This window comes from Bubalus kerabau, chromosome 6, assembly GCF_029407905.1.
Source record: "Bubalus kerabau isolate K-KA32 ecotype Philippines breed swamp buffalo chromosome 6, PCC_UOA_SB_1v2, whole genome shotgun sequence".
In the NCBI taxonomy this organism is placed as follows: domain Eukaryota; kingdom Metazoa; phylum Chordata; class Mammalia; order Artiodactyla; family Bovidae; genus Bubalus; species Bubalus kerabau.
In genome coordinates, this window is record NC_073629.1 from 40,717,106 (window position 1) to 40,745,096 (window position 27,991).

The following is a 27,991-nucleotide window of genomic DNA, read 5'->3' on the forward strand; positions in this document are numbered from 1 at the left end:
CTGGGAGACACAACAATGAAAACCTGTTAGGGCAAGTATACAAATTCCCTAACCTGTGAAAAATCCCCCACCACTTAAGAGAAAAAACAAAATCAAAACAACAACATCAAAATCATCAAAACTCAACTAAGTAAAACTACTCTGAGAATAATTACAAAAAATAAGTGCATCAGTATACAAGTAAGAATGAAAAAGGGTAATATTTGTAACCATAAAAGAAAATTTATATTTAGTATCATAAAATTACTTGATAAAAAATTTATGTAATTATCAAATTATACTTTCCTCAATAAATAACAAAGAAAAATTAAGATTATTTTAATTGGAAAGAAAATAATTTATTATATGAGGAAGATGATTAAAATACATGTTATAGATCTCTAATAAACTGATTTAAATGCATATAGATTTAATTTTTAAATACACTTTAAAAGCTATTACGCACAGTTCCATAGTCCAGGTGGTCAATTTCATCTCCACAAAGGTGGAAAGTACTTGAGAGATAAAAGGAACCTAAAACACCATAAAAATTCATTAAAAATAGTGATTATTAAACAGTTCACTAGTTCGAAAATAACTAAAAGCTAGAACATTTATATTTGGAAAATTAGTGAATCATGTCAGTGCAACAAAATTTTAATTATCTAACAGCACGTAAACTGATTTATAACATTAAAAAATAAAATATTTAACTGTGTCAAGAGAAAAAAGCAACAGCAATTTGAATATCTCCTGCTTTTTGTATCTTTGAGTGATAATGATTAACAGAATTTTGCATTGTTTTCATTGTACTATTAGTAGGATTTAGTAAGAAAATCCTACTATTAGTAGAATTAGTAAGAAAAGGGATGTAAAGACTCCAATGCTGTATTTTCCTACTAATAAAAGTTTAGATGGCTAGGGTGATATCTTGGATCCATGTAATCAGTTTAATCTAACAAAGCAGTATTCAAATTGGTCAGTCTTTAGAACTAATAAGGGAAAATTAGATTCTTGGTCCTGATTCCAGAGATTCTTATCTATCAGTTCTAGGATAGAGTCCAGGAATCTTAACGTATAAAAATCCTTCCTCAGTGGTTCTCAATCTTGGTTGCACATTAGAACCAATACTCTGTGAGGTTTGAAAATATTGATATCCATGCAGAAATCCAGGCCAATTAAAACAAAACTCTGGGAAGAAACCCAAGCAACATACTTTTTACTTTATTATTTTTCTTTAGTTTTTTTGTTTTTTTTCTTTTTTTTAAAGTTCTGCAAGTCATTCTAATATGCAGCCAAAATTGAGAACCACTATTTGGGCAGTTCTGATTATCAACAGGTCTGGAAACCACTTACATACCTACCAGAACTGTTTCTTTCCACTTACTGTGCTACCCTGAGTCAACTTTATGTCTTCTCCTCTCTGTTACTCTTTTCTTAATCCTTTTATTTTGTTTAGAAAAAGAAAGGGAAAAAAGATACTTCTAGTTGCTATCTCAAAGGAGATTTCAATAATAAAACCTCAGATGTCTGCTACTCTTATTTGGAATTCACACTGAAATTCAGTTATTTAAAATGTCAACACATGTACTTTTTATAGGGGGGAAAAACCCTTTTCCCCAAATTTTATAATAGGTTATACAGAATGCCTAAACCACATATATCATGAAAGAGAAAGCATTTATGTTACTGAATTAGAAAATACATAAATAGAAGAAGCAAGAATAAAATCTGTGTTAAAGCAAATGTATCCATTCTCCACGTAAATAAGTTGACCTGATTCACTAACTTTCTCTGGAAAAACTACATAACCTAAAGGATAGCATAGAAAATTCAGCAACAAATCTAAAAACCACATAAAAGATCTGTTCAATCAACACAGATAATTTAGAAATACTTAATTTCAGTACATTGTTAAAAAGAAAAATTATTGCATAAGCTGGATCAGTGGGTTGGGGAGAGACAAAACACTTCTATGAAAATAAAAAAACACTGCCCCAAAAGGATACAACAAGAAAGGATACACTTTGTATGACAGTATTACAGCAGTATTTACGCAGGGATGCTTCTAAAGAAGAACAGCAGAATGTAGTTTAATTTTTTTCCCTCATATTTCATGTTAAATTTACAAGTAATTTTTTTAAACACATAGAAAATGGTTTATTTTCATCTGTTCTTCTAAAGTATTTGTAAGACGTCTGACTATATCAGTATAGATACTTTACTACAAAATTCAAATATTCAAGGTGCCTCCCAAAAGGAATAAACATTAGCAAAACTTTCTTTATATAATTTTTTCAGCTTAACCATCAATAATTTTGGCCCATTTATTCATGTTCTTCATTATTCTAAAGCAGAAAGATTTAAAACAAAATGAATATAGTTCCACTCATCTTTCTTAAATCAACACTGACATAAAGTGCTTCATTTTACCACTTTTTAATTATGAAATTACTGAATTATGAATTAAAACTACTTATTTTAAAGCTGAAATACTTCATTCCAAAAAATATGGACATATTTCTGTGAGGAGGACAATTAGTAATTAGCAATGCAAATTCTCAGGTCCCACCAAGGGTAACCAACTTGTCCTGACTTGGCAGACATCTATCTTCCCAGTGTTAGCATTAAAAAGTCCAGTATCCTAGAGAACCTCTTATTCACAGGAAAACTAGGAAAATTGATTACCCAAAGCCAAACACCCTTGCAGACCTACTGAATCAGAAATTCTGTGTGGGGGTTAGAGGAAACCCCGTAATCTGTGTTTTATCAGGCTCTCTAGGTGATTATAATACATGTTAAAATTTAAGAAGTACTCTTTTTTTCTAAGAAAAGAAAGTAAATTAAGAATAATAAAGATACATTGCCCTTATAAAATTCATTCTCTCCAAATTTAATTTTTTACATACAAATGAACTTTATTGCATAATTGTGAAGTTTAATGAAAATTAACAGCATAGTTAGACAGTCAGAGTGATGCATCCTTTAAAAACATTACTCAGGCTGTTATCCTTTCTTAATTTTCTCTCAAGAAAGTCTTGTCCTTTTAGTATGTTATCGCCACACTTACCTTTACTAATTTTTAACACTTTCTTTTTCCTTCTTTAGAATCTTGTTTTGGTCTAGCAGATCGAGCAAACTGCTAATATTTAAAAATTAAGGTTAACTTCACAAACATGAAAGGAATCTTTTCTAAAGAATTATCAAGAACATCCTAATGTAGGGTAGGAGCAGAGTTTTTAATTTCTCTATTTGTCTTCCTACTCAGTCATTCGTCAGTATTTCTTGACTGCCTCTTACTTGTCTATGACCTGGGGGAGAAGTAAAAAATTTTCCCTTCCTTTTATAGTCATTTTTTACACCTATACCTCTGCTCCTTCATTTATCCACTAATTTCTAGTTTGAAATTGCATTAACTGCGGAAAGCATGATGGCTAATCAATGATATATTGTTATTAAAATTCTTAAACATAAATATGAATTACAATACAATAAAATGATACTGTACTATCTTTGGTTTAACAAGTATATATATTTTAAGTATTAAATAAAATGTTTAGACTTGGATGGATTTTAATAGCCTCATTATGCTTATTTTCCAATAAAAATCTAAATAACATTGTCATCTGACTCAAATGTTTGTATTATAAATATTATAACTGAATATTCTCAAGCTGGAATGCAAGCTGTTGAGATTTCCAAAGCATAATATAAAAATTAGTTTCAACTATACCCTTACTGCTATAAATTCAATCTGGAACCAACTAATTTGAAGGATACAACCACCATAGGTTTTCCAAAAAGAACATATCCATTAGCTTCCTTTAACGCTTTTGCTGCTGCTTTTTCATTTGGAAGGCCAATGAAAGCTTGTCCTTTCATGCGACCTTCTTTCATCAAACGTATATCAAACCTAGAAGTCAAGGAAGAAATAATGTTTTGACTTAAAGAATGTCAAAGAATTCTGATGAAGTGAATGAGAATGTTTTAAGTTAAAATTCTGCTATTTCAGAATAAAAATGACTCTACTATCTGATTAGCACATTATTTAGGCATTCTAAAATTATATTTTATATTGTTTTAAAATTGTTTTCATAAGTAGGTAATATAAGTTTGATGATGTTCTTATCATCTTTTAACCATCATAAAAGTATATATTATTTAAAAAAATCATATATACTTGCAACTATAAAAGTAAAGAAGTTTTTCTTTCATCTCTTTTTTAAAAGTTTTATGCAGCCAATTTAATACTGTTTACTCACGTGACAAAAACAACTATACAACCAAGAATAAAAGGGTTGACAGAAACTATAGAAAAGTAACATGGAATTTCAGAGAAGAAAGGGACCTTATTGATCACCTAGTCAAAAATTACCATTTTACAGACAATGTGTACGGAGATTGAGTGAATTCTTCAGTGTTATACTGATAGCTAAAGTTAGGGCCAAAAATACAAACCAGATTTTGTATTCCAAGTTACTCTATTATTCCATAGTGTATTCTCCTGTCAATATTTCAGGGGAGGAAACTATACTCTAAACTACTTAAAAAACAGACTATAATTTACAACTAAAATACTGCCTAGCATTTAGTCTATGAGATTAGCAAAAGCATATAAAGAAATTTTAAGAATCAAAATGTGCAGTTAAATTTTTTTCTAAAAAATTCACAAGACTAGTCCCACAGGAAACAATTATTAATTTATCATTTTGATGTGTACAGTTTCTCAATACAGAATTATTTTTCCTCTCAAATGCTAATGGGAGGCAATACTGGAAATAGAAAGGATGCATAAACATGGTGTGTACATACACACACACATGCATATATATATATATATCAGATCAGATCAGTCACTCAGTCATGTCTGACTCTTTGCGACCCCATGAATTGCAGCACGCCAGGCCTCCCTGTCCATCACCAACTCCCGGAATTCACTCAGACTCACGTCCATCGAGTCAGTGATGCCATTCAGCCATCTCATCCTCTGTCGTCCCCTTCTCCTCCTGCCCCCAATCCCTCCCAGCCTCACAGTCTCCTCCAATGAGTCAACTCTTCGCATGAGGTGGCCAAAGTACTGGAGTTTCAGCTTTAGCATCATTCCTTCCAAAGAAATCCCAGGGCTGATCTCCTTCAGAATGGACTGGTTGGATCTCCTTGCAGTCCAACGGACTCTCAAGAGTCTTCTCCAACACCACAGTTCAAAAGCATCAATTCTTTGGCACTCAGCCTTCTTCACAGTCCAACTCTCACATCCATACATGACCACAGGAAAAACCATAGCCTTGACTAGACAAACCTTTGTTGGCAAAGTAATGTCTCTGCTTTTGAATATGCTATCTAGGTTGGTCATAACTTTCCTTCCAAGGAGTAAGCGTCTTTTAATTTCATGGCTGCAGTCATCATCTGCAGTGATTTTGGAGCCCAGAAAAATAAAGTCTGACACTGTTTCCACTGTTTCCCCATCTATTTCCCATGAAGTGGTGGGACCGGATGCCATGATCTTCGTTTTCTGAATGTTGAGCTTTAAGCCAACTTTTTCACTCTCCACTTTCAGTTTCATCAACAGGCTTTTGAGTTCCTCTTCACTTTCTGTCATAAGGGTGGTGTCATCTGCATATCTGAGGTTATTGATATTTCTCCCAGCAATCTTGATTCCAGTTTGTGTTTCTTCCAGTCCAGCGTTTCTCATGATGTACTTTGCATATAAGTTAAATAAGCAGGGTGACAATATACAGCCTTGACGTACTCCTTTTCCAATTTGGAACCAGTCTGTTGTTCCATGTCCAGTTCTAACTGTTGCTTCCTGACCTGCATACAAATTTCTCAAGAGGCAGATCAGGTGGTCTGGTATTCCCATCTCTTTCAGAATTTTCCACAGTTTATTGTGATCCACACAGTCAAAGGCTTTGGCATAGTCAATAAAGCAGAAATAGATGTTTTTCGGCACACACAATAACACAATACATTTGTGTGTGACATATATACATTTACATACACACACACACAAATGTATATATTTTTAAATTTTTTCTGCTTATACAAAAGCAACAACAGGAACAAGGGTTACCATTTTGCACATCCAGCAAAATAAACTTTTGGTATCCCTATAAAAAGAGGTATTTGCCACTAATGAGTATAAATGGACATTTTTAAAATACAGTGCATGCTTATATAAAGAAGTACATTGCCCAGGTTAAGATTTTAAAATATTAATTTTAAATTTAAGTTTAGAGTATAGTTTCCTCCCCTGAAATATTGACAGGAGAATACACTATGGAATAATAGAGTAACTTGGAATGCAAAATCTGGTTTGTATTTTTGGCCCTAACTTTAGCTATTAATTAGTCACTTCTCTATCTAACTTCCATTCAAGAGTCTCCCTTCTTACATTTTCTAATTTTTATTTCTAATTTATATGGCCAAGGTCATACATATTTTAGACTTAACTAATTATAAAATTTCAAAGAATGAAATTCTAACTTCAAACATTACCTTTTAAATCATTTACAATCATATCCTTCTCTTTTGTACTCATAAAATGGAAGTCTTTTCAACTGAAAGAGAAGCTACCACTACAGGAAGAATCTAAAACACTTGGCTTTAGTACCATATACTCCTGGTTTAGTAATTAAAACACTAGTTTTCAAAATCTAATCTTTGGACCAGCAGTTGTGGCATTATCCACAGGCTTTTTAGAAACACCAATTCATCCATCCTATCTCAGTTTCGAAAACCAAACTTTCTAGGATGGGCCAAGGAAATGGTTTTACTAAACTCTTAGACACGTTAAAGTTTGAGAACCACTGCTTTAGGATTAGGAAAGAAGTCTAGAATTTATGATGAAGCCTGTTTCTATAAATGTTTTATTGGAACTCAGTCATTAATATTCATTTATGTATTGTTTAGAGCTGCTTTCATGCTACAAAGACAAAACTGAGTAGTTGCAACAGACACTGTAATATTTTAATATAAAAATATTAAATTTTTACTGTTCATTTAAAAAGAAATTTGCTGAATCCTGATCTAGATATCTAAAAGATTAATTATGCAACACGTATGAACAATTTCTTCATATAATTTTAATCACTAAAGGGAAAATGATATTTAAAAAGGGTTAATTTCTAACAGATTAAAAACAAAACAAAATTTGAGAATATACATTACACTTACATTATCCGTTGGGTTTCTGATGAAAAGTCAACATATCTTCCAAAAATAAATTTAAGGTCCTAGAATTTCAACAAAGAAAAGACTAATAAGGAAAACCAGGGGAAAACATGCAAAATAATAAAACCAATTTATAAATTTCAACTTACCTTTTCCTGAACATGTTTAGCTAAATTCTTTACATAAATTCTACAGTTTGGTTCACCAGGTTCGTAACTTCTAAAAACTGAAAGTGTTTCCATTTCTTACATAAAAACAAAGCAAGACAAGGATACAAAATTAAGACAGTTTCATCAATTTTTTGAAGAAAAACTTTAACAGAAATCAAATATAACTGCTAAATAGACAAAATAAGCATTAAGAAAATGTTAAAATCATAGAAATTAATGACAATGTTACTAATGGTATAAAAATACCCATTAAGAATCTAAAGTGATGTTAAAAAATTTCAGGCATCTAAAATTACTAAAATGTATCCATAAAATATTTTTATTAAAGCTTAATTTTAATTTATTTGAAAGACTGAAGCAAATAAATATGCTATCAAACATCTGTGTTATTTTCTGATTAAAGTCAATCTCCCTAAGTACCAGAAACCAATATAGTCAAATGTAAAATAAATTACTCAAAATGTAATTATCAAGTATTTCAGACAAACTGTGGGCTCTGAATCTCTATTTAGCTATTTCTATTCAGTCTCTGAAATGTGTTCCTGACAACTAGATGTTTAAGCAAAAATGCTATTTAGAAGTCAGTTTCCAATTATTATGAAAATATTGTGTGTCACATGTCAATCTAAAACCCCTAAATATTTTAAGATATACTAAAATAGGAAAAAATCCATTAGAAGTAAAAAAAACTATCATATTAGGATATAAAACTCATAAACACAGGCTTTTAATTACCAAAGAGTTAAAACTATATTTTTAGACAAACAACTGCTTTGCATACATCTCAGACACAGTATTGTGATGGTCTATCAACTGTATCTTGAATACAGAATTCCAGACTGTTGGTCACACTGACTTAAGATGTCATATAAAAGTCTCAGAAATGAAAACATTCTTCCAAACAAATATACTCTGGGAACACTGTATTGAGCGATACTTTCTTCCCTATAAAAGTATGAGCACTAAAAACCAAAAGTGATGATTAAAAACATTTAACTGAAGATATGTCTTGAAGTACATGCTTTAGTTAAGGTAAATAACATGAAGATATTTATTTTGCTTCTGAAGGGCCAAAGAAATGTAAAATAGTAAGTTCTGGTTTATTTCATGCAATTACCTTCTCGAGAAATTCTGCCCTTTTCCAACTCCCTTCTAGAAATACATTCTGATGGCATTTCATCCGAGTCATCTTTAATCTCCTCTGTGATGTTCAAATTTGGTTGGGGGAAGATTTTTCCAAATCCTATATTAGATGCATCAGCTTCAGTAGCAGGTAAATCTAGAGTTAACATTGACATTAGCCATTAAAAATCTTCCCTTCAAAATAGTTTTTCTTTTCCATTTTTAATTTTTAAGATATCTTCTAGCACTAAACCTCTTTGGTGTTTTTCTCAACGCTTTGAAATGGGTGAGCAAACTTTTTCTATAAAGGTTCAAACAGTATAGGTTTTGCAGGCCATATGGTTTCTATCATGACTATTCAATTCTGTCACTATAACATGAAAATCATAAAATAAGACACTTCCATTTGAGGATACTTTTTAAAAAAAAAAAAAAAAATCCATCCATTATACTTCTCCCCACCAAAAAAAAAAAAAAAAAAAAAAACAAAGGTCAATACTGGTGGTCCTACAAGAGGTCAAGAAAAATATGTATTTGCACACTTACTCAATTAGGAAAATTAAAATCATTATAAATTTTAAATTCACAACATAGCAATATAATGAATTTCATTCAGAAAACATGAATCTTAGCTTCAGTGAAAGTTAAACTGATTTGGGGTAGAGGGTTGGGAAGAACAGGATTAAACATGCAGTAGAAAAATTCCCAGTTATACTACCTAAAAAGGCAAACAAAACCTTAAAAAAGCTATGAAAACGATGCAAACATGCCACATTTGCATGCCACATTTAGGATCTTAAAAGTCTCCTAATGTAGAAAAACTATTGTTCCAAGAGATCTTCTGTGGCCTGAAGGCATCAGGAAGAAAAGAGCCTTTAGAACTGTTTTCATTGTTTATTCACCATTACTCTACATTGATACAGAATGGGATGACTGCCACGCCCCTCAATAAAGTCTTTGAGTAAATTATGCTTAAAAAATAGAAATTTGTGTCAAAGGGTCACTAGCCATCAAATACAGACACTGAAAGAAAAAAAAAAACAGCTATCTGTAAAGGCAACGTGTTCTCACTACCATCAGACAGACAAGACTTAAAACTAGCTATTCATTCAGTACATCTGCAATACTTACTAGAACTCTATCCTATATTCATACAAGGGCTTTTAAAGATGTATGTACAAAAATGTACATACCAGAATTTCTATAATAATAAAATGAAAACCTCAACTTCAATCATTAGAGTTTGATTGAAATATTGACATAACTCTACTATGGAGTGTAATGCAGCCTCAAAAAGTAACCTATGATGATTATTTAAAAAAAAAAGAGAGAAAATAAAATGTTTATACACAAGCATAGGATGAGATGTGGAAGGACTATCTTCATATCAAATTACTAACAATGCTTATCTCTAAGAAGTCAAATAGGGAAAAGTGGGGTTTGAGGTGTTAACTTTTTAAAATTTCACAGGCTTCTGTTCTGATTATATTTTCTATAGGCTGGTATTATTTCTAAAATTTAAAAATTTAAAGAATAAAGAAATGCCATTGTAGTATAATATCAAAATAATGTTTAAAATAAGCAGGAAAAAAATCTGTAATATCAGTATATTATTTTTAAACTTAAGAATGGTATCTTGTTTAACAACCTTCCGTGTCTTTTGAATTAAAAAAAAATTACATGAAATGTACTAAAGATTTCACAGCTTGTTTTCCTAACCAGTAATTCAACTGTACTAATAAAACCACAGAGCATCACACATTTAGTAAGCAATGAAAACTAATTCAATACAAGAAACATTTATATTTTTGGGGTAAGTAAACATCAGGAAAAACCAGACTAAATTTCACCCTAGAGTTCATTACTCTAAATAAAAGGTAACACATTTAGCACCAATTTTAGTTTTACTTAACAAGTTTAAAATGAATAGTATTCCATGACACTAAGAAAGATCTAATTGCACATTTTAAATATACTCACAAATACTAAAAACAGAAGCATATAAAATTTAATTCTAATACAAAAAACTGACTGAGAAAAATTTTTACATAGCATGTTAAAGAACTAGAATATGCTTACCACTATTTTCTTCTTCACAATTCTGTTGCTTTTCTAAATCTTTCTTAAATGCAGCTTGCATGTCAGTAGATATATGGAATTCAATTTTTTTATTACCTACAGGTTGTGGTTGGTCAAATACATCCGAAGGTAACAACACTGGATGTAAATTGCTGTTTATAAACAATGATAGCATTACTTTGTAATTGCAAACAAAATTTTGAGAAAAACATAATTTCATATTAACTTTAAATTTAAAAAGCTAATAAAACACACTAGAGGCACTGAACAAAGTAACTTACATTTAATACTTCAAAAATCCTAACAACTATTCTCATATGGATATTATTAAATTCTCAGTTTAGACAGATAAGGAGTTTGAGGTTAAAGGATGTTAAATAATTGCATACAGTCAGAAAATGACAAGAGATAGAACTTTAGGACTACTGATTCTAAACGTCAGGATATTGGCCAATATGCAAAAAAGTTCATTCTGTGTGTAATGTAAGCATTTTATGCACTGTATTCTATATACTACATATAATAAATCTATGCTGGCCAATGGAGTAGCCATAAGCCACATGTGGCTAATAAGCACTTGAAATCTTGCTTATGTTCTAATTTGTACTTATGTTCTAAGTACAAAATATACACCAGAGTTTGACAACTTTGTGTGGAAAAAAAGAAATGTAAAACATTTCAATAATGTTTTATATTAATTGTATTTTGAAATAACAGTTCAGGTATAACTGGTTAAATAAAATACATTATTAAAATTAATTTCATCTTTTAATGTAGTCACTGGAAAATTTAATTGGTTCACATTACAGCTGACCTTTGAACAACTCAAGAAGTTAAGGGCCCTGATGCCAGGAGTCAAAAACCTGTATGTATGTAACTTCGTCAGCCTTCCATATCCATGGTTCCTCTGTATTCATGGATCCATATCCATGGACTTAACCAACCTCAGATCATACAGTACTGTAGTATTTACTGAAAAAATCTGCATACAAGCGGACCCACACAGTTAAAACCCATGTTGTTTAAGGGTCAACTATATTAGTTTTTAATTGTTTGGTGCTGTTATAGGGATTAAAAGCACGGGACTGTGGTGTCAAAACATACACAGGTGGGAAATATGCATCATATTATGTACACTTAACATGAGAAAATAATTCTAAAAAATCCAAAGATTAAAGACCCATTCCTTTAAAAATGTAAAAACATCATTTTAACAAACTTTTCTCAATTTATGAAGTTACTTACAAGTTCAAAGGAAATTTACCTTGTAGAAAAGCTGAACAGAATTAAAACTGTAATTAATGGCAATTTTCATTGATTAAGATATTTAAGTACACAGAAATCCATGGCAAACAGGCTAATAATTTCTACCATAATTTCAAAAAAAAAAAATTTGTTAATGCAAAATGTCAGATAATCAGTCAAAAGGGATAATACATTTCAAACAAAATACACAGTAATAAACACTATTACATTGGCAATTTCTCTATTCTAACACAAAGTTTAAGACATACTGGGAAGTTAATTTATATCTAATAAAATTCTTTCATATGCATTGCCCTGATCATCACCCCACATCAGTATATTTCCTGAAAGCTTACTATAAGATGATAAAATCTGAGAGAAATTTTTAATTTTTTAATGTATTAAAACAGCTCCTTCAATGTATTCAAATATTGTTACATAACATTTAAGGCAGGTATCTCCACATCCTTCTAGCTTTCCCTTTCATCATTTCTATTCCTACGCACCAAACTGCCTTACCTCTGGAAATGTACTTTTTTATTCAAATTGCATCTCTCTTCCCTGACTCATTTTTGCCTCTCATCCTTCAAGCCCAGCTCAAATTGTCTCCTCTGTCTTCAAGTCTTTCCAGATTTCTTAACTGGCTGTGATTTCTCCTTTCTCACAATCTTTCATTCTCAGTTACATCTTGTTATATCATTTAATATTATAATTGATAATACAATAGTCATCTGTGTGTATGTTTTACCTGCCCATAAGACTATTAACTCACTGAAAAGATAGCACTGAGCTTTGGAAGCATGCTCCAAACCCCACAATATTTAGCATAGAACTTATCACACATTTAATAAATATTTAAAGGTGGGTCCTGTGTGCTAAGCCATGTGAACTTGTACCTGCGAGGGTACTCTGAAGCAAAAAAATGTTTGATATCAGGTAGTGAAGTTAGGAAAAACTAACAAACTTTCATATAAGCACACTGGTGATGCCATTATCAAAACTGTCAGTACAGGAAGAGAAAGACATAATGAAAGTAAATTAATTTTGCTTTGAATAATACCTTAAGTGCATACAAGACATTGAGTATCCAAACAGGAAACTGGAAATAAAACTCAGGAGTTTAAATCTAGAGATGGAGATTTGGAATCTATCAGTTACAACTGGTGAATCATAAAAATTAATGATATTAACAAGAAGTAAAAATATATGAATAGAAAATGACTACAGACAGGAATATATGGAATCCAATATTTAAAAAGCAAGTAAGTGAGTGAGTGAAAGTCATAAAAGAAAAAAGTAGGAAGAAAAAGAGGAAGAGACGGAGTTAAATATGAGAAACAAAAAAATTAAAGGTGGACAATTTTGAAACCTGGCATAGTCAATAGTATCAAATGCTGGTCAACTTTGAGAAAATTAGGGATACTTGTGAATTTGGCAAATAAGAAATCATTGGTAAACGAAATGCACTGATAGAAGTCAGAATGAGCAATGATTTCAGTTAAGCAATTAAACAAATTATATAAAGAACTCTTATCGTATAATCTAAAACAAAACTACCTGTGTGAAGCAGATGATGGTATATTCAACATATCCTTTATTTTTCTCTTTTTTCTCACATGGCGCTGCTTTATTGGTTTTGGTCTTTTGGGCTGAAGATTTGCCAGTTCCATTAGTTTGGTCATTCTACATTAGCGGAAAGAAGAGTAAAAAAGATTTATGCAAAAGCCCAGTTATTTACCATTGTTTTTGTTAAGCTTAAATTTTTATTTGAGCTTATAAATTATAAAATGATTTGTATGGCTTAAGTAGAATTTCTAAGTCATAATTCAAGATATAATTCATTTGACAAAAGCTCAAGTTATGAATCTCCTTGATCAATTTTCATCTTAGCTTGAAGGAACTGGGAATTTACTTAATTGCAACTTGTCAAGTTTTAAAGATGTGTTTTATTATGAAAATTATTAGTTCCCCAAATAAATGACTGAACGTTGTGTCACAAAGTTAAACAAGATACACTAAATATAATCTATGTAACTTTACTGCTCTTGCCTTGACAGATAGTCAACAGATCTTATAAACACAGTAAAATTATTTTGATTAATATTCTAATTATTAAAGAAAACCTAGACTTAAATACTTAATTTTAAAATATTTTGTGCATAATTGTTGGAAAGCATCCTTATATAAACAAGATAACTTACACTGTTCCTGAAAACACAGTTTTCAAATATTATACTCTAAAGCAGCTTAATCAACCAAAGGGTGACAATTGATACTTTGTATATAACTTATCTCCATTATGATTATGAATATTTAGAATAGATCTTCTCTAGTCTTTATTGGCTCTTCCACAGGATCAGATACAATGTTTCCACAACGCAAGTTCAAAACCATTAGTCACAGCTCTACTTCTCCAGAGTTAAATTTGTGAAATTTGAAAACAAGCACAATAAAATGTAGTAGTTAAGAAGAGTTAAAATAAGTATTAAACCCTTTTTCCTTAAGCAAGAAAAAAATGAAAACATATGCTACAAATTTTTAAAGCCTCTTAAAAACCATGGTTTAACAAAAATTTTATGAATAAATCCAGTTATATGAAACATATATCTATATTTATAAATTGCTCACCAAAAGTATACTAAGCCTCTACAACAGTGCAAGGCATATTTTATGTAAGTAATCAATAAATATTTTTTTGATAAATACATAGTAGCATGTTTTATAATATTTTCAAAAGATAACAGAGAAGCATGAAACCAGAGCTTAGTTCATTCAAAGGCTTTGTTCTCATGACTTAAGATGAATTAGTTGCCGACTTCCTCACTACATCCCTAAATGGAAATTCAAATAAAACGCAAACAGTGTGGCCTATAAAACATTTCTCATTATTATCATTGTTTTCATAAAGAAAATAAAATTTACAGAGGTTAATTAATCCACTGTAATACTTCTTGTTCTTTATTTAGCAACAAATTAGTCTATCAAAAGCTACCAGCCTTCATAAATATCTCTATACAAGACAGATGGTCTACTAACTCCCATTTTGGTAGTTTTAACCCCACCTATGCTTTGACTTTTAACTCTCTCCCTAGAAAGAGAATGTATAAGGAGCCATACTATTCAAGTGGATGTTGCCTCAATAACAGTCAAATTGCTGCTGATTACTTGTATACGGTGCCTAGATTCTCTGCTTGGATTCTGACTCCTGTTAAAACACTCCCTCTATCTGGTGGCTTCTGTGTGTATCTATGATTCTCACCATTTGCCTATACAGGTCTTCTAGGCTAGGTTTGACAAATTACAGCCAAAGGACCAAATCTAGTCATTGTCTGTTTATTTTTAAATAGAAAGTTTTATTGGAAGATAGCAACATCCATTCATTTAGGTATCATCCACTGGTGCTTTCCCACTACAACAGAACTCTGGCCCTTTACAGAAAATATTTAGCAATTTCTATTTTAGGCTCTGCTGAACATTATTAACAACTTATTGCTCTTTGCCAGAAGCTTTAAATAAAATATATGTAGATCGTCAAGAACAACCAATAAAAAAAAAAAAAGAACAACCAATAAAAGAATAATTCGTTTGTAGTAATTTTATTGTGAATATTCTTGTATAAAATTCTATAAAGTTGCTCTAGAAATTACTCTGAGGTAAATAAAGTCCAGGGAAGTAAACTGACAAAACAGAAATACAACCTAACTTTGCTCTGTAAAGGCTTCGCAAACATTGAATTACTGAATAATCAATCACTGTCCCTAAAGGAAATTCTGGATTAGGTTCCTGCAAGCACGTGCTCACATTTCATCAACTGATCATTACACACCTCGTTTTATGTTTGTTTACTTTTAAGAACATCTTATTTAATATATATTTTTGGTTCAATAACACTGAACTCATAGTCAACAGCACTGTAACTCAGGCCTGAACAAAGTTTATCTAACACACAGAATTTTCTCCATAAAACACATCACAGCCTTCTTGATTTTGGAAACCCTAGACAGCACTTCAACACTACACTTGAGGGCATTTTAAACAGCAAAACCAACAACAAACAGCACAAAAATGTGAAAAAGACCCTTATTTACAGTATAAGAGTTGAAACAAGAAGACAGAATGTCACTTTGTTCTACCTCATGAGTGATGTGCATATCAAATGACTCAAAATTTTCACCATTCTGTACATGCCCATGTCTGCTAGAAGACCGTAAAAGCACTGCAATTACTGATGTTGAAGTTATAAACAAACTGTAACAAGTGGGCAAGTTCTCAAATACAGAATCAATAAAAAACAATGATCAATTTTATACCATGATCAATCAAAAAAATTACTCATCATGCAAAAATTTTTCCTTAGGTCTTGATTTCTAGTCTCAGGCCTTAATCTATAGTATGATGGGGAGCTGGGAATGAACAAATGCTAAGGACCCTGAATTAGGAAGAACTATATGCAAAATTTATGAAGAGTAAGAGAATTTCATTCATATATTCTATGTTTATTAGAATCTACACAAATATTTGACATTACATACCTTTGACGGTCTTCATCATCACTGCTTTCATATTCTGATTCTTTACTAGATAATTCCTCATCCTCATCTGGCAAAGGAGGTTCCTCTGGTGGCTGAGGAGATGTAGGTGGAAGAGGTGCATGTAATGGCATATAGTCCTCATACTAAGTAAAAACAAAAAATACTATGGTAATCTATGATGTTTACAAATAGAAAACTATTTCCATTCAGGTACATGATTCTCACATTTCTCTATTCCTCATGATTTTCTTTTACACATTCAACATATATTGATGGAACACTTGCCTTAGTAGACTTTAGTCGATCACAAAACTTGTTTCTTCTGCCTTGGCACCTAGCTGGACTAAATTTCCAAACTTCCCTTGCAGTTAGATTTCACCCAAGTTTTAGTCAATGAAAAGGTAAGCATAAAGACTTCCCACACATAAAATTCTCTCGTTTCTTTATCTGCAGGCTGCACAGTACTGTCCTCACCAACCAGGGAATGCATATAGTGCAGATTAACTTGGATCTTTTTAGTAACTCAGGAAAGAACACCATTCTGCCCTACTTTTGGAATGAACCTGGCACAAGCAAGAGATAGTCTGAATTGTGTTAAGTGACTAAGATTTGAGCTTTGTTAATAGCAGCTAGTATAATTTTAACTATTATCCTCACAACATGCCAGGCATTGAGGTTTTGGAGTTACAAAGAAAAATTATGAAGCTAATATAGACATTAGAAAAGCAATCAATGCACAATACAAAAGCAAATTTTCAATTTGTTAGCCTTCTAAAATAATTTCTCATTGCTGTTACCTAAAAAAGTACTAAAGGGACATTTATACAATGGAATATTACTCAGCCATTAAAGAGAATGAAGCAATGCCACTTGCAGTGACACAGATGGACCTAGAAACTGTCTTACTAAATGAAGTTAAGTCAGAGAAAGACAAATATCATATAATATTGCTTATACATGGAATCTAAAAAAATGGTACAATGAACTTATTTAGAAAACAGAAATAAAAGAGTTACAACATGACTTAAGAATCACTCATGAATCTGAACAAACTTATGATTACCAGGTGGGAAGTGAGGGAGGGATAAATTGGGAGATTGGGATTGACATATACACACTACTATACATAATATACATAAGAACCTACTGTACAGCATAGGAAACCACTCAATAATCTACAATGGTCTATATAGGGAAAAGAATCTAAAAAAGAGTGGCTATACATATATTTCGGAGAAGGCAATGGCACCCCACTCCAGTACTCTTGCCTGGAAAATCCCATGGACGGAGGAGCCTGGTAGGCTGCAGTCCACGGGGTCGCTAAGAGTCGGATACGACTGAGTGACTTCACTTTCACTTTTCACTTTCATGCACTGGAGAAGGAAATGGCAACCCACTCCAGTGTTCTTGCCTGGAGAATCCCAGGGACAGGGAAGCCTGGTGGGCTGCTGTCTATGGGGTCCCACAGAATCAGACACGACTGAAGTGACTTAGCAGCATACATATATGTATTAATATAACTGATTTAGGTGTGACTGCACACCTGAAACACAACACCGTAAACTATACTCCAATTAATAAAATAAAATAAAATAAAACAAAGTACTGAGTATTACAGCAAAATAATAAAACTACTAAAATTACTGAAGAGCAGACATAACCTACCAACAAAATTATCGATAGATTTGCATAGTAAATTCTAATAAAAAATTATCAACCTTTTTTCTGCAAATGTAACTTACTAGCAATAAAACCAGAAAAATGGAAATTTTAGGCAATTCAGCTTGTTAGATGTAACTATCTTGTAGGATAGCACAATGTTCTAGATCAAAGGACTAAATAACCCTAAGAGAAATGATGGCCTCTATTACCAAAAACATTACTTTAATATTCTGGGGAATTCCCTGGCTGTTCAGTGGTTAGGATTCCATGATTCCACTGCAGGGGTCATGGGTTCAATTTCTGATCACAGAACTAAGATCCCACATGCTGCACAGCATGGCCAAGAAAGAAAAAATTAAAAAAAAAAAAAAAAGTTCTGGCTTTTTCCCACTTTCAGTTCTCCACAGGACTATTATTACGTTAACTTTGTATTTGTTCTTCATTTTCAATACACGTTAGAGATCACTGGCACAACATTTGTAAAATTTAGCCTCAATAATCTCACCACAAGAAGCGAAATTTTGAATGTTGAAAATTCCAAAAGCTTTCTTACCATGGGAGGCCGGGTAGTAATTGGTCCAAAAGGTGTGGGCAAATTCATTTTATTCATAAGATGAAGCACCTTAATAAAAAGGATAAAACATTTGAAATCAAATAGAAAAATCATGATTCAACTCACATCTGATAGTGTACTTAAAAACTCTGCAATAATACTAGTGATTAATTTAGTGCAAAGGAAGGATCACCTCTTGCCTTTATAATACCAGGAAAGGGCTAAACTGGTATATCTCAGGCACTGGTATAACTTAAAATATCAACCTTCCTAAAATATTTATCAATTGTACAAAATACCATTATTCTCATTATTAAAAATGTCATATTCTTACAATGTGAAATTTACTAAAGTGTTTTTTTCCCTTGATTATTGCAAATTATGAAACATAGAGAAACATAATAAAGAAAATCATCATCTATATTTTGTACTTAAAAGTATCTTTTATTGTCAATATTTCTAAGCATTTATTGAGGGATCCTCTATATATCTTTTCCTCTAAGAAAGGAAAAAGCATATGCTAAAGTAATGAAGAATTACCAGAAATTACATTTCCCAAATTAGCTTATGCTTATTAGTATTAATACTAAACATAGTATTTTTACACTATAGTTTATAAAAACCCTTACTTGAATGTAGTTATTTTTTCACTACCTTCTGCAATGGACTGAATGTTTATGTCCGTCTCAAAAATTCATATGTTAAATCCTAACATGTAATTGTATGGTATTAAGACATGAGGCTTTTGTGAAGTTATTAGGTCATAAGGGTAGAACTCCCATAAATGGGATTAGTGTACCTTATAAAAAGCACAACTGAGAGCTCTCTCACACTTTCAGTTACATGAGGTTACAAAGAGAAAATGGCCATCTTCCACCCGGAAGAGGGCCCTCACCAGAACCTGACTCTACTGGCACACTGATATACAACTTCCAACCTCCAGACTGTGAGAAATAATTTTCTATTATCTAAAAACCGCCCAGATCATGGTACTTAGCTATAACAGCCCAATCTAAGGCATCTTTAAAATTCTGTAATATTATCACCCCTATAGGAATTAGTCTGATTAATATAACTATTTTTTAAAAAGTATGAGAAAGTATTTACTTTGAGAAATGTTTATTCTACTTACCTGCACATAGAACTTAGGCACACTTGCCAAAGCATTTACTATATTTGCTAGGATTGTACTTGAAGGTGGTGGGTACATATACTTGAGGCATGAATTTAGAGGAAAAGTCAGCCTAAAAAAAATACTTAAAATGCTTATTGTGTTTTAGTAAGATTCATATCAATAACTTATTTTAGGTAACCTAATAACATACAAATTGCTCAAATGATTCAGTAAATCTAAGAGTACTCTGTTCCTAAAAGATCTAAATGATTACATTTAAACAGCAAGTTGCCTTCTCTCTGCATTATAGAATATAGCATTTCTTTTCAGAGCTTATCTTACAACTTTGAACATTTTAATGGAACCAAATTCAGTGACAAACTCTTAATGCTCAATATGTTTAATCAACACACTAAAAATCTTCATTATATATACTAAAATATCCTTTAAAAATATCTTGACAACACACACACACACATAACCCCCACACACAAACCTACCTATCCAAAATAAAAGCAAAAGACACAATGAAATACAAACAAAAATGCTAACCCATGGTTTGGTGCAATTCCATTTTCTATGGTTAAACAATCAAGTTCTTTCTTTTCTTTATCATCTTCCACAGGATCATCAGACCTAAGAAATATGGAATCAAAATTGATGTTATCTATAGAAGAAACAGAATGACAAAAATGACACTATCTTTTCAAACACAGCATTATAAAAACAGCTGCAAAAGTACAATTTTCAGCTATTAAGTAAATACCAATGAAAAAGAAAACTAATTCCAGATATTATATAAGGCAAGCCACGTTTTCATTTATTCTTCATAGCAATGACACGAAGATGGTATGATGAATCTTACTGACAGCCCTCACCCACCAAAACTGAAGTTCACAGGTATAAAATACTGGCACACAAATGTCTTTAATGTCCATCAGCAAGGGTTTCTTCAAAATCAGACGGCTGGGGCCTATCCTCCTCACCACCCCCAACAACCCAAATTTCTGATTCAGTACGACTAGGTTAAGGACGAACAATCTTTCCTTCAGTCAAGATTCTAGATGATGCAGCTGGTGCAGGGATTGTACTATGAGAACCACTGGTGTAAAGCAATTTATAAAGGTTATATAGCTACAAAGAATTACAGCTAGGAATCAAGGCTGTGCCTATTAATGATACCTTGCTATATATTAGGACTTTATACTAGTTACCTTCCCTCCACTTAATAGTTGAACGCTTTCACCTACTCTCTTTTCATTTCACACTGGTTAAGTCCTAATATTAAATCAATACTCAGGTTACTAATGCATAATTAGGAACAAACAAATGTATTGCTTTCAAGTACTAGATTTAGTAGAGAGATACAATCATTTACTGTTTCAGATTATTTACTTGTTAGTCTGAAAATAATCCAAGAGCAATACAACTCTTTAAAAAAATTAGTAATTTTTTAATTTAAAAAAAATTTTTAATGAATTAAAAAAATAATAATAAACTTTTAAAAGGCTAGGAAAACCTATCTACATACCTTTTCTTTTTTTCAGTGCCCAAAGAGGGACATGGTGAATGAACTCGATCTTGCTCTTTTGCAAATTCAACAACTAAAGTATGACCCAAAAGTTTCAGTTGATGAAGTCTTGTCAATGCCTTCAGTTGGAAGAACAAAAGAGTAAAATAATTAATAACTGTACCTAAGTTATCTGTTACAGACCACATATAAAGTAATTTATACACTTTTTTTGTTAATGCTGATAACATTTCCTTGGCTATTTTTCACCCATTTCTAATGTCAGGCTGCCAAGCCTTCATATACTCATTAGGCAATCACTTCCAATCACTTAGCAAAACTAAGATCTGGTTAAATCCAACTTTTCCTGTGCTAATGCAGCAGAAAATGTTTAGAAAAACAAACATAATGAACTGGGCTGGTCTCACTTTAAATTCACAATCACAACCACCAATCTGAGGGCAACCTTTAATGAAGCCAACCAGTTACATACTACATTCTCAGTTCATTTTTTTCTACCAATCTCTAAGATAATATTTTGCACTATTTCCTTCTTCCTTAACTTCATGATAGTCCTGTCCCATTCTTTTAGCCTTGGATATCACTTCCTACTTTAAGAAAACAAGCTACAAAATGAGATTTCGGATTCCAAACCATAATTTCTCATCTACCATCTTCTGAATCCACATATTCTACCTTCTATCTGTTATCACATATCAACGATCTATGTTCTTATTTAAATCTAGTTGACTTGTATATGCTTCCCTGGTAGCTCAGACGGTAAAGTGACTGTCTGCAATCTGAGAGACCTGGGCTCAATCCCTGAGTCAGGAAGATCCCCTGGCGAAGGAAATGGCAATCCACGCCAGTACTCTTGCCTGGAAAATTCCATGAATTGAGGAGCCTAGTAGGCTACATTCCATGGGATCACAGTGTCAGACGCGACTGAGCAACTTCACTTCATTTCACTTCACTTGTACACTAAATCCCAGCCCCTCTTCTTCTTTCTGGAACTGTACAGGGTGTGTTCCTACCTACATTGCTAATTTTCTGTCCTCTACGGGATTGTCCACAACAGCATACAAACACAATCTGATTTCTCCCATCCTAAAAAGTATTTTTTCCTCATCTATTGATCCCACTTATCACTATTCCCCTCTTCCCCCTTCCTCCTCTCAAATTACTCTTACAGTAAAGCTCCTCGAGGAACATCTATGCCCTCTATCTAAAATTCCTCTCCTCCCATCCAGTTTCAAACTCACTCCAATCAGGTTTATGCCTTAATCAGTCCACTGACACTGCTTGTCATAAACAAATTCTGTACTGCCACACCAATGGTCAACTCTCAATCTTCATTTTATAGTATTTAACACAATTCACTCTTTTTGATACATGTTCTTCACTTGGAGTCTAGACATTATAACTTCCCTACAGTTTTCTTCCACATTATTGTGTTTTACTCCTCAATCACTTTGGTTTATTTATGATGTCTTGAACTCTTAATGTTGGTATACTCCAGAGATCTATTTTTGGATCTAATCCAGTACCCTAAATTTAAAGACCGTCTCTATGCTGATAATTTCCCAACTTATAATTTCAGTCAAAATCTCTGTCCTTAAGTCAAGGAACATATTTCCCAACTACTGGATAGCTTCTCTTAATTTTAAACATTTTAAAATTAACACTCCAGGAATTGAATCTTCTCTCCCCACCCTCACCTCAAATGTTTCCCATCTGGAAACTTTCAATGGCAACTCCCTTCTTTCATTTACTCATGTCAAAAATCTTGCAATAACCCTTAACACCTCTTTCCCATGTTGCATAACCAAGCCATCAAAAATTGCTATTTGCTTCTACCTCCAAATTAATCTAGAATCTAACTACTCCTTACCATCTCCACTGCTACCACCATGGTCCAAAAAACCATCATCTTTGGACTGAACTAACAGTTTAATCTTTTAACACATTTTCCTGTTTCTACTCTTCCCTGCCTTCCATCTATTCTCAACACAAAGTGTTGAGTTCAAGTTTCTTCCTCTAAAAATGTGTCACACATTCTCTTCAAAGTTATAGCTTTCAATTTTTAATGTTAACTAGTCCTCTGCTGCTGCTGCTAAGTCGCTTCAGTCGTGCCTGACTCTGTGCGACCCCATACACGGCAGCCCACCAGGCTTCCCTGTCCCTGGGACTCTCCAGGCAAGAACACTGGAGTGGGTTGCCATTTCCTTTTCCAATGCATGAAAGTGAAAGGTGATAGTGAAGTCACTCAGTCATGTCCAACTCTTCATGACCCCATGGACTGCAGCCTACCAGGCTCCTCCGTCCATGGGATTTTCCAGGCAAGAGTAATGGAGTGGGCTGCCATTGCCTTCTCCCAACTAGTCCTCATAGCTTTCTAAATATAAGTCAAATTATGATGCTCTTTTGCTCACAGTACTACAATGGCACCCAATTTTATTCAGCAAAATCTAATGTACTTAGAATGCACATGTCATGGCCCTCTCTAAGTTCTCTGACCTCAAATTCAATTTCTCCCCCCATTTTTTATGCCTTGATCACAAGCTAGTGCGTTTTGCTTATTCCCCTTACTGGAATTCACTTCCCCGTATTATTTCCTTAGCTAACTTTCTTTACTTCTTTCAAAATGTTGGTCAAACATAACCCTCACTACCTTAACTATAGCTTAACCTTCTCAACCCAGCACTCCTGATCCTATTTTTTTTTTTTTTCAAATAGCATTTCTCATTTTCTAAAATACTAAACAACTTATTAAGTTTATTAGTTATGGTCCGTCTCTCCATTCAAGAACATGAGTTCATATGATGGTATAAACCTGCGTTTGATTTACTGATAGATCCCAAGATTTAAAGAAGCATCCAGCACATAGCAGGTACCGTGTATTTTTTGAACAAATGGAACTTTAGGGCTTAACTGGGACTATAATTTTATTTTACCATCTTTATGCATTCTTATTTGACTCCATTATACAAACCAAGTTTCTAAATGTTTTAATAATTTTCAAGTCCTTAATTCAATCTAGACCTCTTCACTGTCAACGAACCTTTGATTATCTGAAATACAGCTGAATTACTTCAAGTTTCTTCCTCTCAAAATGTGTTACACGTTCTCTTCAAAGTTATAGCTTTTAATTTTTAATGTTAACTAGTCTTCATAGCTTTCTCAGCTACTTACTATAAACATTTCTCTCCCTTTGTTTAAAAAAACTATCAATCAGGTGCACTATAGCCTAAAAACTCTATCACTGCTACCATCTTCTCATTCCTTCTTTTCGATACAAGTATTTCCCAAAGATAATGACGGGTTCCATGTTGTCCTCCAAGTTAATCTTGACTCTAAAACAATGTGGTTCATTACCATATTTACCAACAATATTTTAAAACTGTATTTCAAAAGATCTTTTTTGAAAAAAATGTTTTCCTATATTTTAATATATACAATGTGAAAGTCTTCTGTAATTCCACCCTGGGAGAAAGACATTTATTATTTGGTATATAGCTCTACTACATTTTGTTCTAGGCATACACTAACATACATAGTAGTAGTTTTCAAGAACTCCAAGGTTACATAATATGTATTTCCCAACTTTGTTTATGAATCTATCTGGGTTACATTCCTGATCAATACATATTCATTTGACTTCATTTTCTGAGGGTTGTAGTCCAGTGTATGGATACACTACAATTTAAAGTGTCCTTTCCCCTTATTAAGAATTTGGTCATTTCTACAGTTCCCCAATAAAAAGCACTTGACTATTAGACTGTTAATTCTTCACCTTGTGTCATTAGAGGTTCTTGTCTTCTTAAAACTCTCTTCTCTTTGCATCCATGAGAATTTGTTTTCTAGTTCTACTTCCTTTTTAACTTCTCCCTCCCTCCCTGTCTTCTTTGCTAGTTCTTCCTCCTTTGGCCAGCCATATTCATTCACTTTGTTGAAGAAATTCCATTTTTAAGCCTACCTCCACTCTAGACCCATATTTTTCATTGCTTTTTAAAATATTTCCACAGAAGTAGCCCACCAACTCCTCAAAGTTAACAGATAACATATGAATTCATTACATACCTTTGAAAACATTCTCTGAGTCCTGCCCCTCGTATCAGCTAAAGTAATAACCCAAGAACTCAGTCTGAAAATCTTCAAGTGTTCCCTCTCTCTCAACCATATCTACAGGGATCACAGAACCTACAAACACAATCTCTACCCAATGTATATCTACTTCTTCTTTTGTCTTCTTACTTCCTTATTCAGATCTTTTCTCCTGCCTTGGCCACTGTAACAGTTCTCTTGTCTAGGTTTTCCTTTTGATTTTTCTACGTCTAATCTTTTTCCCTATCTAATCCATTACATAAACTCTACAAGATATCTTTCATAGAGCTGACTATATTACTGGTCAGCTTAAATTTATCAAGTACCTTAAGAATAACTACTAAACAAAATTCAATCCCTCCCTCCCCTCAACCCAAATTTAGACTCAACCTACTTTCCAAGTCCTATTTCAACCCTCAGCTTTTGCTCCACTTAGAGCTTTCCATGCTCCACAGTTTTCTTTAGTGGTCTCAAAACATGGAAAGCCCATTTCCCTTTGTTTTCGTCTCAAGATCCAACTAATCATTAAAGGTCTACCTCAAAGGTCACCTTTGCAAATGATCCCCTAGGATTTTTTAAATATACATTCTCTATTTAATGCTTAAAGCATCTTGCCTTACAACTTTTATGTCTAAAGGATGTTTTCATCCTTCAAAGCTTGTCATTTTTAATTATACAAAAGGTTACAATTCAATTTTTATTCATGTTCCTGTTAATCTATTCCATAACATCATAAAGAAAAACCCCAATGAAACTTTTGGTCAACTCATAATAGTCTTACGCCCAAATATCTACACTTTGGGCAAAATCTGCCAACTGACAAGCTGAATGTAGCCAATGAGGCAAATTCTGGAAATACAAACCTTTTTGCTTTTGAAAGAGCTTCCCTGGTAGCTCAGTTGGTAAAGAATCCGCCTGCAATGCAGGAGACCCTGGGTTGGATCCCTGGGTTGGGAAGATCCTCCAGAGAAGGAAAAGGCTGCCCACTCCAGTATTCTGGCCTGGAGAATTCCATGGACTGTATAGGCCACGGGGTCGCAAAGAGTAGGAAAGGAAAGGACTGAGCGACTTTCACTTACTTCACTTTGCTTTTAAAAATTATAGTTTAGTCTAATGTTTCATTTTTTAACTATGCCTGGATAATAGAAAGTTGGTAATAAGTAACACAAAAGAAGGAGTCATACCTTTACAGCTGTTTTTTCATTAGGGAAAGTTGCAAAAGCTGTATGTTTCTGAAAAACAATTAAGGTACAAATTATTTAAAATATAATTTCAATTTCTCATAAGGACGTCTGATATTTTACCAGCTGACAGTGATTTGACACTAATAAAATCACAGAAAAGGCAGGAAATCAAGATCATTTAACTGATAACGAATTTCAGGACAGTGTTTTTAAATCAGTTTAGGATCAGACTTCTTTGAAATGAAAGCCTTGCAAGTGCACACACACAGCATGTTTTAAATATATTTTCAAGTACTTCAACAATCCTTAACCTCTACTACCCAGGGAGGCCCATTCTTAAACTATCCAAAATCATAAAATATGTTCCATGTGTAACGCATCCAAAGATCTAAACTTTTCACTATATAGCCAAATGCAAAGTTTAAATGGGTCTTTCTTTTAACTCAATTCACAACCTTGGCTGCATATTAAAATCACCTAGGGAGACAAACTATTGATGTCCTGTCCCGTCATAGATCATCTGGCAGAAACTTAGTAACATCACCGTCACTATTTTAATGAAGAGCAATCATGTAAAACATCTTCAGATATAATGGGAAATAAAGTAATTTTGTACATTTCTGGGTTGGACTTTTAATAGTTTTAAATTATCACTCCCTGAAAGATTACGTTGTACAATTTTTATGAAGAACATCTTCCTCAAAAATCTAGTAGAAATCCTGTAATTAGCTTACTCAAGTTGCCGACTTCTGTAGTTTCTCCTCTATTTTGATGAATATCTTAACGCTGGCTTATAAGCAAACCTAGATTTTTAAGTATCCCTTTGTTACATATTTTTGGGAGTACTCTTGAGTTTAAGAGAAATATTTCTAAATTCCGAGGAGTTTCGAGATTCCCAGGGTGGGTGAGAAACGGAATATAATAAAGGTTACTTTTCATTCTTTCTGCTTCGCCTTTCTCAATCGCCCTTTTCCGCAGCGCGGCGACTAATCGAGGCACAAGCCAATTAAAACTTGATTTGGGACGAAAGATATTTTGATATGAAAGAAGAAAGACTGGGAAGGGGAAGAGGAAGCCTCCACTCCACAAGCGCATCTTCCCCACTCTCCTTTTTCCTTCTGTCAGAACTTCCCTTCCCCACGTCACCGGCCTAGGACCTTCCCCAGAAACTAGGGGTTCGCGCGCTCTTACCAGGCGCCCCTTATCAGATAGGACGCGCACGGACTGCGCCCCGAAATACTTCAGCAAGTCTTCTTTCTCCTCAGCGGTAAGCTCGGCTGGCAGGTGCCTCACTAGAAGGGTTCGGTCGCCCCGCGGGGGAGAAAGCGAAGCAGAATTCTGGCATCCTCTTGACATCGGAAGCGGCTGTTCTGGGGCCGCCATTTCTCACACAGACTCAGCACCTGGGAAGCCGCTGAGGAAACCGCAGTCATCAAAAGAAGCGGAGCTAAAAGAGTATTCTTCCACTCCGCGCTAAGGATTCTGGAAACAAGGAAATAACGCGAGAGACGGTCGCCTTCTCGCGAGACCTGCAATACGGACTGATGACAACTTTTTGGAGACAAGT

The 27,991-nt window shown here is 33.2% G+C and overlaps 1 protein-coding gene across 5 annotated transcripts; it reads right to left on the reverse strand.

Annotated features, from left to right (window-relative positions):
• On the reverse strand, positions 1 to 27,955 carry RNPC3 (RNA binding region (RNP1, RRM) containing 3). 5 transcript variants are annotated; one of them, XR_008715727.1, is made up of 17 exons: positions 27,616 to 27,955; positions 26,425 to 26,472; positions 21,158 to 21,276; positions 20,179 to 20,262; positions 19,645 to 19,756; positions 18,513 to 18,581; positions 16,298 to 16,440; positions 13,323 to 13,448; positions 10,521 to 10,672; positions 8,437 to 8,598; positions 7,299 to 7,393; positions 7,153 to 7,211; positions 3,760 to 3,892; positions 3,050 to 3,121; positions 2,004 to 2,047; positions 1,344 to 1,422; positions 1 to 513 (listed from the first exon to the last, which is right to left on the reverse strand). XR_008715727.1 is itself a non-coding variant. In XM_055584944.1 (15 exons), the coding sequence occupies exons 1-14, from the start codon at positions 27,805 to 27,807 to the stop codon at positions 3,062 to 3,064; spliced, it is 1,503 nt and encodes a 500-aa protein (XP_055440919.1). In that variant the 5' UTR covers positions 27,808 to 27,955; the 3' UTR covers positions 1 to 513; positions 3,050 to 3,061. The 5 variants fall into 5 exon arrangements, 2 of the variants coding, with proteins under 2 accessions (XP_055440919.1, XP_055440918.1); XR_008715728.1 differs by having other exon boundaries at positions 1,989 to 2,047; XR_008715726.1 differs by having other exon boundaries at positions 1,344 to 2,047.
• Between the last annotated feature and the right edge of the window lie 36 nt (positions 27,956 to 27,991).